The sequence below is a fragment of the Antechinus flavipes genome, chromosome 4 (assembly GCF_016432865.1).
Source record: "Antechinus flavipes isolate AdamAnt ecotype Samford, QLD, Australia chromosome 4, AdamAnt_v2, whole genome shotgun sequence".
Taxonomy (NCBI): Eukaryota; Metazoa; Chordata; class Mammalia; order Dasyuromorphia; family Dasyuridae; genus Antechinus; species Antechinus flavipes.
The window spans coordinates 134466926-134480477 of NC_067401.1; the positions used below are offsets into that span (position 1 = coordinate 134466926).

The 13552-nt window shown below is 38.2% G+C and overlaps 1 protein-coding gene across 3 annotated transcripts in view; it reads right to left on the reverse strand.

Moving 5' to 3' along the window:
* Positions 1–396: 396 nt before the first annotated feature.
* The window catches only part of CDK12 (cyclin dependent kinase 12), a 58771-nt gene continuing 45615 nt past the window's right edge, over positions 397–13552 (reverse strand). For all 3 annotated transcript variants that reach the window (XM_051994621.1, XM_051994620.1, XM_051994618.1), the window contains 2 exons: positions 1778–1901; positions 397–503 (listed from right to left, as the gene is read on the reverse strand). In XM_051994621.1, coding sequence (XP_051850581.1) covers positions 1870–1901 — 32 coding nt within the window. In that variant the 3' untranslated portion in view covers positions 397–503; positions 1778–1869. The remainder of the gene's footprint in view (positions 504–1777; positions 1902–13552) is intronic.

Genomic DNA, 13552 nt, shown 5'->3' on the forward strand with positions numbered 1-13552 from the left:
AGGTCTTCAGGCCACTGGGTAAAATGACTCCCTAGGGTTTCTGGTGTTGATGGAAAAGGGCTAGTTCGTGCAGGGTTGGGCCTTTTCTTCCTATCTTCCATACTGTGTTTTACTAGTCCCTTCTTCCCATACCCATCAAATGAGAAAACTGACTCTTTTCTGTTTGTGGGATATAAAGCTGCAGCAAGAAGATTTTTTTAAGTGATCAGAAATGGATGCCACTAGGGCAGGAAGTAATCAAAGAATAAGGACTGTCTTCTCTTTGGGAATATGGAGAGAGAAGGGGAAAGACACTTTTACCATTATATTATTCTGAGCTGGCTGTCAGGAAGTCCTGTTTAGAGGCAGGCAGGGCACCAAGTTGACTTATATAAGGTTATTTCACTGTGACTTGCCTGGGCCAGGAGCTGGAAGTAAAAGAAGAAGACAGCTGCCAAGTCTATATAGATTCTGGAACAGGATTTGAACTCACCACCCAGGATGTGCTGGGTCTTTGTCAAGACCTGAAAGAGAGGTAGAAAAGTAAATTAGTTAAGAAGATGAAGATAGGTCTTTCCTACTTTCTCTCTATCTATTCCATCAGACTGCCTTGCTTATTCCTTTAGGGGTATTCAGACAGCGACAGCCCCACCCCTTCCTCTGGCTCTGAGGTCTCTTATGTGTTGTCCCCTCACCTAGGCTAAATGGTCCTATTCTGGGGTAACCTTTATTTAAAATGATCCTTTAAACTCCATGGGGTACCCAAAAGAAATGGTAATTCCAGGGATTAAGTGACTTTTCTAAATTCATGCTGTGGGTAAGTGAAAGAATGAGGATAAGACCCCAAGTAGTTAATCCCCCAGCCCAGATTCCTTTATCTTTTATACTATGTATGATGTCTCTTCAGGGATAGTGTCTAAGTGACAAAGACACAGTATTATGATAATCAAAATGCGACCAAATGGAGACCAAGAGCTCAGAGGTAGTGGGCATTTCCAGTTGAATATCCCTAAGAAAGCAGCTGTTCACTTTTTTTTTTTTTTTTATCTTTTGGCAGCCTGGTGAAGTCTAAAGACTCTTTCTCAAAAAAAAAAAAAAAAAAAAAAGAATGTTTTAAAATATATAAAATACATAAGACTTACAAAGGAAAACAAAGTTTGGTGAAAACAAAGATGTAATTGTTTTCCCTTTCAAGTTCACATACTCTTTGAAGTCTTAGTCCCAAATGAAGAATCCCTGCCTGAAAGGAAGAAGAGGAAAAGCCTGGTACCTAGGTGACCATGAGTAAATCACTAAAATCTCTCAGTACCTGGAAAAATTCCAGGAGATATGCAGGAAGTTTCCATATGGAAAATTCTAATTAATGAAATCCCAGACCCATCCAATCCCCTTCCCCACTTAACAAAAAAGGGGAGGAGAAGAAAGGAGCGGAGAGTAAAGAGTAGTAGGGTGTGAAAAGATGGAAACCTTGCCTGGAGAAAAGAAAACTAATGATTACTGACTACTTAGCTACTGGCCTCTGATGATATCCAAAAGGCAGTAAACAGTTGGTGAGATAGTGAGAATGGAACAATGAGAAAGAAATAGATTGCTATATGGAAGTAGTTGTGAGACTTTCTAAATAAGAGGTATTTGTAGTAACAGGATTAATGACCAAATCAGGACTTCATCATCTTTTTCTCCAGAGATCTTGAAAAAAGATTAAAAAAAAAAAAGCTTAGCCTGGCTCTCCTAAGTCACTGAGACAAGAGAAAGGGGAATTTGAGGGATATCCTACCAAGCTGTGAGACTCTCTTACCTGATTTCAGAATCCCAGAAACCTCCAGAAGGATGCCAAGAGGTTTGCCAGGGCTCTAAATGTTAGATTATTGTAGGCATGGTGCCCATTTCTCAGGAGCCTTCCTTCCTGCTATTAACTTGTTCTACAAAGAAAGAAAAGACAAGCAGGTCAATATTATAACCACGAAGGAAGGAACCCTAGATCAGAGAAGCTATTCCCAGCAGGGAACACTTAATTGATATATGCTCCTTGAACCCTAACTCCTAACATCTAGGAGTCATACAGAAAGAGAAGACATAGGAGGCAGTATATGCTTGACAGATAAGCTTCAGATTAGTGAAAAAACCCAGGACCCCAAATCCAAGACCCTTGGGACTAGCAATGCTTCTAGCTCAGTGCAGCCATCATCCTGGGAAATAGCCCCTGTTCAGATGCAGTCTGACAACTGCTCCTGCAGACACTAAAACCATATCCATTGAAATCTCAGAAAAGAAAATTCTTGACAACAAAATCTTTGCCCTAGTCATATGGTCCAAAATCAGAAACATTATTTTATCAATGGACATGATGCTAAAAAAGAGGTATTAATATCAGCTTTATCCCCGTATCCTAAGGATCATGAGGGCCCTTCCATTTGATGTAAAACTAAAACTTTCAACATATATTGTTTTTCCCACTAGTATGTGAGCTCTTTAAGGGGAGGGATTGTTTTTCTCTTCTATTTGTATCCCAGCACTTAGCACTTTATACAAAGTACGCCCTTAATAAATGATATTCATTCATTCATATTAGACATTTGAAGAACTGAGTAAAGAACAGACACCATTTCCTAGAGGCATTGTGGAATAGAAGACTTGGAATCCAGTCTTCATTCTATTACTGACTTGCTATGTGACTTTGGATAAGTCATAGGCTCCTAGCTGCCTGATTCACAGAATTAAGGCGAGATATTTTATTATATCTCAGTTGAGATAATACATGTGAAAATTTAAGGTGTTATACAAATATATGATATAATTACTCCCATTATAATTACTCCCACCCTTGGATGGCAAAGACATAGATCTCTGTTTTTTTTTTTGTTTTGTTTTGTTTTGTTTTTTTAAAGCAACTGGTCCAATGAAGGAGACAAGACGTGAATCAAAAGAAATAATAAAGCAACAAATCACAAAATTATACGTGCAAATTTTACAGAAAAGGTGAAGCATACATTGGGTTGGTTAGTTCCAGTCAGAGAATGGATGCTGTGTAAACCTATCACAGTCCTTTGTAGAATACTCTAACTTCTCTGAAACATAGTTTTAGAAAAAACCTAGGAAAAGGCTTGAACGCTGAGTTTATTTGGTGTAATCCAGGTGATTGAGAGATATATTTTCTGCCCTCAAGCTAGAGACTAATCTACATAAAGGTCAACGCCATTTTTTGCCTTGCCTTACTCCCATCAGCCTTGAGGTGGACAGGACCAGATGATAAATACAAGGAAATACAACGGGTAATAATTGGATTCTACCTTTTCAGCAGACTTGTTCACTCTGTTTCTTTCTGTACCCCTGGCCTTGACTAGGGACTTTGATGTCCAAGCTCTCTAACTGGCTCTAATCTCTTTATATCTTGGAAAATACTAGAAATGAGGAACCTTTCACTTTCCTTATCAATTTGACTCTTAAATTATGCACACAAAGCAAAGTACTGGCTTACAACAGTACTGCCTCCTCCCCTAGACATATATATGTACCATTATATTCTCAAAGGGAATCCCATTGTTCTGAGTGCCAGTGGAACCTTTGCAGCTTCAGAAACTATTTTAACTTTGTTATGAGTCTATTCTCTATTTTTCCTTCTCCCTCCTTGGCATTTCATCGTATCTGTATCATGTACAAACTTAGAAAGAAATCTCTCCTGCCACTAGCAATCCCTTTTTTTTGGCCATATCACTCCCCGGTGGGAGGCTGGGGATGTCCTAAGACCACCACTCCTTATAGACTTCAAGAATAAGGATGGAGAGTATCAGAATCCTCAGTCATAAGCATAAATAGTCATGTTCCCAAATGAGCTAGGGATCGACTAGAAATGCTTTTCTCTCAATTTGTATGCCATTTGCATATTATTCATGTAGTGGCAAAATGCATAGAAAGCTTCTAGTTCCTTTTCCCTAATAAATCCCCCACCACTCCCAAACATCAGCCTGGGTATCTCATTTCCCTGTCTCTCTCTCTCCATATGTGTATATGTGTGTGTGTATATATACACACATATATGTGTATGTATAAATACATATGTGTATATAAAATGAAAAAAGTGGTTCGGTAGAAAGAGCAGCAAGCTGAGTTCTGTTCTGACTCCCGATCCTAAGCTCTTCCAACTAAATAGCCAGGGAACCTCTGGACAAATTATTCTTTTCACTATTGGCTGAGAGGAATTCCTTTTTCTTCTATACAACTAAGAGGCTATAATAGGTGATCTCTATGGTTCCTTTACTTTCTAATATTCCCTGATTCTATCATTCGACAGAACCCCATTTGAAGAACACTTAGCAGTGAAGTATCTAAGCCTCTGGAAAGTGACAGACCTGCTATTGTGTCTCTTACTTAGAAAGAGGACATATGAGTGAGGTCTAGTGAGGACCTATATAAAAGCCTTCTTAGAGCCTCTTTTTCTGTCCAGAGTGATTCTAAAAAAGCATGCCCTTTCTTCTCCAACTTAAACTTTGCTGAAGTGCAGAGAGAAGTTACTTAGATGGGAACAAGAAGTGAGACATTTACCTCAACACCCTCTTCTAACTTCAATATTATTAGTATGCACTGGCCTTTGTTCTTAGGTAGTGATCCTTCATATAATGTGACTAAATAGGCAGAAGAACATGTGATCTTAAAAGTCCACAGCATAATATTATATCTACTACTCCCCTAATACAGATACTTTTTTTTTGGCTGTGTTCATTTCCTTTAAGGAAACCCTTCAGAGGTATGTGTTTAAGAAATGAGACTATTATAATGACCCAGCCTTCTTTCCTCTCCAAAGTCAGAGGAAGAGAGAAAGACAGGAGCCACTTGGCTTCCTATAAATTGTTCTGTCCTTCCTCACAGCTGCAATCAGGAGCTAAGGGCTCCCGCAGGCCTTGTTCTGATCTGCTGCGGGCAAAGGAGAGTTTTTGAAACAGAGAGGACTTGGCTGCAGCCCCGTTTCAGCTGCCGGTGGGGTTGGCTAATGGGCTCGTTCAGCAAGACCCCCGCCCGATACACTAAAGAGTCCCCTGCTGGTCCCCTCCCCATTCCCAACCCAATTAATAAACAGCCCCCCCTCCCCTTTATGGCTGTGGGAGCAAAAAAAAAAAAAAAAAAAAAGGAGATACAAACGACCCCAAGGGAGGGACAGAGAGAGAGAAAGGCCTTCCAAGCACTCAGTAAGAATGTGCTGTATCCATAGACAGATGCTGTCACAGGCTGGATACACCCTACTTTCAAAGCTCTAAAGGGGAAAGAAAAATTGGCAAAACTTCACATTTTTCTTTCCCAGACCAGGACAAATTGACAAAAACCTGTCAGGCATACCTCCAATAAACAAGGCTATTGGGATGAAGATACAAAGGCTACTACTGCGTCTTCCTTTCTCTTATTTTTCCCATCTCCAAGAATACTACAATTCACTCCAGAATTTCAAATGAGTTCTATTATCTTCAGTGGGAAGACTGGGGCAAAAAAGATTAAGGATTACAGATTTAGAGCTTGAAGGGATGGATCAAATCAAGTCCAACTCCTTCATTTATATATAAGGCGAAGTGAAGGCCAGAATGAGGAAGTGAACTAATTGTCTAAGTGACACAGCTAACACAGGAGAGCCAAAACTTTAGAACTTTGTTCTTTGACCTTCAGATCCAAGGCTGTTGCCACTCTGCTGTGCTTACCTTATTGAGCCTCACACTACATATGTCCTCCATGCTGAAAATTATCCTGTCTTATAGATTCATATATATAGAAATGCTCTTTCCTACCCAAAACCAAAACATACCACTTCTCAATTCCCACATCACCATATAATCACTTTCTGAGGCTCATAACAATGGAATTATCACTTTCATTATTTCCGCTAAAAGTATCTTTCTAGATTTTCCTCTAATCCTGTCCTTTAGTCTCATGGGTATTTATGTTAGTCCAGTTCATCACCTACCTCATGACTAGACAATTACATGTCATTGTCATTCCTCTGCTCAAAATCATATAGTATCTCTAAACTGTCAAGCTAGAAGACTGACTTCCAAGGCTGCCCTAAATCACCTGCCTCATTTCTCAGTATCAACTGGTTCTAATCACATCAGTCTCATTGACATAGGGCAGGCTCATTCTCATTCACATGCCTTTGGTTGTTCCAGGCCAAGTATCTAGAAGCTCTATTTCTTACCACCCTATATCACTCCTCTTCTTCCAAATGTCTCAAAATATACTTTCCTCAAGAAGTCTGTCCTACTCTACTCTCATTTCCCTCAGTATTTTGATTTGTTTGCTGAGAGGCATTTTATCAGAATGATATCTTAGAGTTAGGAAAACCTGTTTAAATTCTGTCTTTGACTCATACTGTGAAAATGGGGTTACTTTTCAGTATCCCAGGAAACTCTCTAAGATTGTAAGTTACAGAATTAATGATTTCTATCACTAGAGGGAGATTCCAAACTGGGAGTCTTTCTTCTCCCATCCTTCCAAATCACAGGCCTGATCCAAAAGTAAAAATAAACATTTACTCATTAGTGTTCTTGAAGTTGCTTTTTTGTTGTTGTTAAGGTTCTTGTCTCTGCCTCCCACATTCTCCAGTAGGATTCAGGAGCTTCTTAAAAGATGGGTCCATTTTCTTGTGCAACAAGATAATTGTATAAATATGTATACATATATTGTATTTAACATATACTTTAACATATTTAACATGTATGGGATGCCTGCCCTCTAAGGGAGAGGATGGAGGGAGGGAGGGGAAAAGTTGGAACAGAAGTGTTTGCAAAGGTCAATGTTGAAAAATTACCCATACATGTTTTGTCAATAAAAAGCTATAATAATAATAAAAAAATTAATAAAAAAAGATGGGTCCATCTTTGATTTCTCCTCAGGACTCTGTTCAAATATGTAGATATTAGACACTTACTATTGTTTATTGCTCCCTCATTGAAATTCTATAAATAAGGACAAGAACTAAGAGGTCAGACAAATTTTTAGTCTAATGTCCTTCCTACTATACCATACTGCCTTTTCCTAGAAAAATTGATTTCTTACATCTGATATCACCAGTTCAAAGGCTCTTGAGGCCCTGAGCATCCTTCAAGAAGGACTAAAGGAAGGAATAGAAAGGAAGAAACAGCACAGAGGATAGTATGTGCTCAGTATGTATGCAGATGTGTGCAAAACAACCAGGGACATACATATGTTGTTTCACCTCTCAGACTATTCCCCTCACCAATCTGGCATTGGATGTGTCTTCAAAATCACAAATTCAGTTGTCTGACTTCAAAGCAAGTTACAAAAAGAAAAAAAAATACTACCCACCAAAAGTCATATACCTCAACTTTCAAACAAGCCCCAAAGGGTGTGAAGGTTCAACCTCCCCACTTTGGGGAAGTGCTAGAATGAGGACTATTCTGTTCTTTGTTCCCATGATCACTTCTTGCATTCACAATCCATGACTTGAATCCCTAGAATCAGAATCACAATCCCAGACCTTCATCTCCTGAACTTCAGATACATCTGTGCCCATTTTTAAAAGTCTCCAGATAGAGAGATCTCAAGGCAACCCCTCATGAGGTTCCAGTGTTTACTACATGGTAAAGCTTTCCTAATTTTAATTTCACCTTCGTAAGGATGGCCTTCCATAATAATAAAAAGACACATCTTACCATCTTCCACACAATTCCTTTTAAATGAATGACTAAAGACTGTAAAAGTAATTGTGTTGTAGAAGGTGACCCACTTTTCCATGCTATGGCTTCATTTCCTCTAGGTCAAACATCCTGATACTTTCAATCTTTTAGGATCTTGTCTTGTCTACTCTTCTCTAGCCTTAATCAAGTATTTAGAGGTACACTGAAGAGGACAAAACCCATTGGAACTTGGTTAGGGTTCACTTATAGTAAGACAACTTCCCCTACCCCTCAACCATTCAAATGGGTTTTATTCTTCTTTCTTATTCCAGAATAACTCACTTGGCATGCATAAAAAAAGTTAAATCAAGGTCATCATATGAATTTTGTACCTGACTAAGCCTGGCCTTCTCAAGTAGGATTTCCTCAACCTAAACTTTCCTGAAACCTAAATCTATCATGCCAGTCCTATACTTCTAACCTCAGGGGGATAACTATTGGTCACTGAAGCACAGTGGATTCCCAGAAAGCAAAAGTTAACCTATAATCTGTGAACTTTTAAGAAAAATTGTTTGATTACTATTTCAATTTAATAGGGTTCCTTTGTAATCCTATATATTTAAAAACAGTATTTTAAGCAGGGTCCATAGACATTACCAGAAGGGGAATCTAAGACACAAAAAACGTTCACCTCTCCTTTGAAATCAATCATTCATAACTGATGCTGAGCTAAGTGAGCAGAACCAGGAGAACACTGTACACAGTAATAGCAATATTGTGCAATGACCAACTGTGATAGATTTAGCTCTTCTTAGCAATACAAAGATCTGAGACAATTCCAAGATTTGTAATAGAAAATGCAATCCCACATCCAGAGAAAGAACTATGGAGTCCCAATACAGATCCAAGCATACTATTTTCACTTTTTTTTCTTTTTCATGATTTTTGCCTTTTGTTCTGATTCTTCTTTCACTACATGACTACTGTGGAAAAATGTTTAATATGACTGTATAATCTATATTAGATCACTTGCCATCTTGGGAAGGGAAAGGACAAGAAGGCAAAATCTTATAAATTTTGAAAACTAAAATAATAATTCTGTAAAAGAAACTGTATCTAAACAAACAAAAAAAATTCATTCAAATGTTCTCCTCCACTCTAGATTCTTGGATATCGTAAATTGTTTCCTTTATTCTGTATTTCTTCCTCTTTCCTTTAACTTCTTTACTCTCCATGTTCCTTTACTCCTTAGGTCACCTAGCAGAAATTAATTATTCCAGTATAGGGTTAGTCAGGTGTTCCTGAAGCTGGAAAAGGCTTGAATTTTTGGACTCAAGATTTCTCATTCTCAATATTTAGCTAACCCACAGGGTTAACTAATTTTTTTTCTAGAAAAAGTGAAAGCTGAGGGGAAAAAAAATCCTTGCTCTCATTCTCAAGCATCTACTACAATGAGCCTCTTTTGCAGTCAATTAATGAGCTACTGGCTTTTGTCAAAGGCTATCCATATTAGCACAGCCCCATATTACTTTGCCTCATCAATCACTTCAACTTTCCCTCATTCTCTAACCCTTTTAGTCTCAGAAGTTTAGTTTATAGCCAGCCACTCAAGGAGTCTCACATGTTAATAGCGTACAAGAATCTACTCCTGGAAAGAGCTCATCAGACTATTCTCTGACTTGAAGCTCACTCAGAAACCAAGGCTTTTTGACCCATTCTATCTTAGTTAATGCTTGTTCTTATCCTTTTATAGTCTCTCAAGAGATGGAGAGAGACAAGAAATTACTTCCTGACTCCCTGGGAAATGGGATATGCACAGAAAGTCTCTGGTTTCTCTTTGACTAGCAGGTAGGAAGGAACCTTTGAGGAATCATTTTAACCATGCTCTTGTCTTCAAACCAAAGCCCACTTAAACCAATCCAGAGCAAGATTTCCAAAGAAATTCCAGGGTAACTCTCCTGGGAAAGTTCTTTGCATTTTAATATAACTTTTCTATTATAGGTCACGCCCATGTATTCTCTTCCTAGAAGAATAAATTACAGCACAGCTCTGGGGCTAACAAAATCAGGGAAGGTAAGAAAAGATCCATTAAAAGACAATCTACCCCAAGTGAACCCTTCCTAGAGAGTAACACAGACTGTTCATCCCAAACTAGCTTCTATCCCCTTTTTGGCTCTAGAACATTATCTCTGAGGTGGACATATAAGAGAAATCAAGTTTCCAGGCTCAGATCTAAGTGCCCCAGGAATTAATTACCAGGATATTACCATGGGCAGAAGACCACCCCCTCATACCATTCCCCTTCAGCCACACCAAGTCTTGTGTCCAAAAGACACCATCTATATCTGAGTTTTTTTAATGTCAATGATAGAAGAAACAAGCCTTAGAGTTGGCTTGGGGTGGTACAGGAAGACTACCCCTGCTGCCTTCTTGCCCAGCTGGAGGACACTCAAGAAACCAATTTATCTTTTCTTCCATTCTACCTTCTCACAAAATAAATAAAACTTCCAGCACAGTCAGAGTCCTTCTAATGTATTATAGTCTCATTTGTTTTCCTCTACTCTGTCCTACAAAGTACCCCACTCCAAATAGCTGAAAATTTGCATACCATCCTGTGGACAATCTTTCTAAGACATTGCCGTGTTCCTGTAGAGTCCCAGTGGCAACCACTTTAGCCCTGGGTACCCAGCAGGGAAATGCATCCCTCTGGCAAGCCTAGGCATAGGCTGGCACAAAGTTTATATATTGTGTGATAATGTCAATAACTGTCACACATACCAAGCCTGTCTCTCTTTAGACATAAAAAACTTAGTTGAAAAGAACAGAGATCATCTAGTTCAATTTCCTCCTGGGAAACTGAGGTCGAGAAGGCATGACACTTGCTCAAGTTCATGAAGATCTTTAGTAGATCCAAACCTAGGCCAAATAACTCCAAAATCTTTGTTTTTTCCCATTTACCATGCCATGTGCCTCCCCTTTTCTGGAATAAACTCACTGTATCTGGAAAATATTCCTAAGGACATTAGCAACAGGAGAAAGGAAAATCCTATACCTGGGACCAGCACCCAATTCGGATGCATCATATCCCAACACTGCCCTGCTCATCTCCTTGATAAAAGTCAAGAGAGAGGGCACTGAACCTCTCCTGGGAAAGAAGGCCAAAGCATTTCCTCATTCTCCAACCTACCCTAGGCTCTTTCGAAAAAACGAGACTGGAACAAAGAAATGAAGCAGAACCAAAAAGAGGTAAGGCTGTGTGCTAATTTCTTTTTTTAAAATAACAAAGTATCCAGTTTATTTTCCATATCTTAGGCTGAGAAATTCCTCTGACTCCACTAGAGATAAATTCCTACAACACAGGAAAAGTCTAAGGTTGTGGAAAATAAATGTCAAAGTGGCAGGGGAACTTGTGGAATTGAGTTGCAAGATTACATCATATATATAAAAAAGAGGGGTGCTCTTAAAAGGAAGTATTGGAGACTCCAAGGATCTTAGATTTAGAGCTGAAAAGGACCTTAGAAGTCATGTAGTAGTCTCTTTTTACAGATGAGGAAACTGAGGCTGAGAGGTTTAGTGACTTGTAGTAAATATTGGGTCTGAATATTTAATATTAAAGACCAGACATTTCTTACTAACTGCTAATGAGAAATCAATGGACAGGAGTGCCTTACTCTTGGCCCAGTTTGCTAGGTTGTCTAGAACTTGCTTTTGCTGGGACTTGGTCATCAAAATAAGACAGGATAGTATTAGCAAAATGTCCCCAAGAAATATCTAGTAAAGTGATTCATTCTGCTCCAAACACTTCTACGTTAGGGGAACACTAGGGTCATGGGCAAAGAAGCAATGGGTCTTTAATAAAGACGTGCAAGTTAAAAAGCAGCCTTGTACAAGCTACAGGAAACATTAATTTCCTGTTCTTGAGCTCCTATCTTTGCTCTCCTTTTCTATGTCTACCTACCAATTTTCCATTGGCCAACAAGGAACTGTCCTTCTCATCCTAAATTCTTTAAACTTTCTGGTAACTACATCTTCTTTTCACTTTCTTTTGAATCTTATTAGATTCATAGGTTGGATAAACTTATTATTAGGAAGAACTTAATACTTAACCTTTGCCATGCAGGATGGATAGATTTACTGAAGTTTATATAAGAGAAGAATCTGCCACTAACATAGCTCTGACAAAGTGAGTCTTTGACTTGCTTCCTGGGCTTGCCAACTAGGAGAAAAAGGCAACTGTTTATATCTAATCTCTTTGATAGAGACCATCACAGGAACGGAAAGTGTTTGGCTTGAAACTTATGCTATTCCTTCACTTTAAAGGGTTTCCTACTTTATTTTCCTTTAGTTGCAGCTGAGCTCAAACCCACTTACCTCTCCTGCATGGAGGAGCCAGGGTACATGAAGCTCAACTTTTGTGGTTTGTCAGTGCTACAATTTGCATAATCATTTATTTGCATAACCTTGCATGAGTTATGTTTCAACTGTTCTTCACAGACTTCAACTTCAGTTTTCTCTTTAAAATTACATCTCAATTCCAAATTTCCCCATCTCCTTAATTCTCAAACACCATTTGCCTCTGCTTTGCCCCTTAAGTGGAAAACACCCAATTCTGTAGTTTCAAGTCTATAGGGCACTAGATTGAGAATGCCTGATTTCAAATAAGAAAATGACTTTTACATATTATCATGCCTGATTAGAGGCTACAGAAGAAGGAAATGCAATGGAGCAAAAGTGGTACAGTAACAAGGAAATATTTAATTTTCCAATCTCCACTTTCCATTTTTATAAACTGAAAGGAAAAAAATTTAATATATTACAAAATATCTGTACATAGACAAAGGTACACCCAGGGGGCAGGGAAGGGAGAAGAAAGGAACAAAAAATGAGAAAGAAGGGGTTTATCGTGTCAGAAAACCAACTCAAAGAAGAATAAAGTGGTCACTGACACATTTCTGCTATAGCAATCTCTTGTCAAAACCTATTAACCATTTTAGCATTGTAACTTTATATGTATATTACATATATATACACATACATATATATGTATACACACATATATATTTATATATATATATATATACACACACACACACATGTATATTATATATAGAGAAGGGGGGGAGAAGGGGGGAGAGAGAGAGAGAGAGAGAGAAAATGTTTAAAGTGGAAACAGCCTAATGAGAGACCTACCCAACTTGGTGCTAACTGTCCTATTGTAAGCACATATAATTTCCCTCATTTAAAAAACCAAACCAAAACAAAACAAAAAACATCATTCCTTCTATGGACAGAGCAACTTAAGAAAATTGGGTCACATTTTCCCAAAATGACAAAAAATATTCTGGTCAAAACAGTTTTACCTCCCATCCCCTATTTAGAAATGGAATAAAATGTCTCATCTGCTCAAAATAATGTTTAATGTTTCTCCTCTTCATGGTACAATAAAAAAAAAAAAAACCCAACTCCATTCCCCATTTTAATGGGGTTAGATTATTTTGTTTTGTATTCTTTTAACAGCAAAATGAGATTGTCAAACTTTTGTTTTTACCACGTTTAAATATAGCTGAACAATTCATAGTTATTTTTTCCTCCACTAAATCCAGGGTATTTAAGAGATTTTCTCCCTTGAAAAATTCAAAAATCCTCAACGCCTGTTTTCCTTTTTTAAAGTTTAGACGATGGAGGAGTGGAAGGAAATCACACACACATACACACATGCTAACACACCTATCCCCTTATCTCAGAAGGGGGTACAGGTCACAACAGGTAATAAACACACTGCTTAAGATATTTGGCATAATTTCTTTTAAATGGCAATGGTGGGAGTGAGGAAAAATACACACCAAAAAACTGTGATAGATGACAGTTGACAACCAAATTACAATGAAAACGTAGAGAGAATTTTATTCAGACTGGATGGGGCAACCAATTCTACTTCATTTCAGATACTTGTG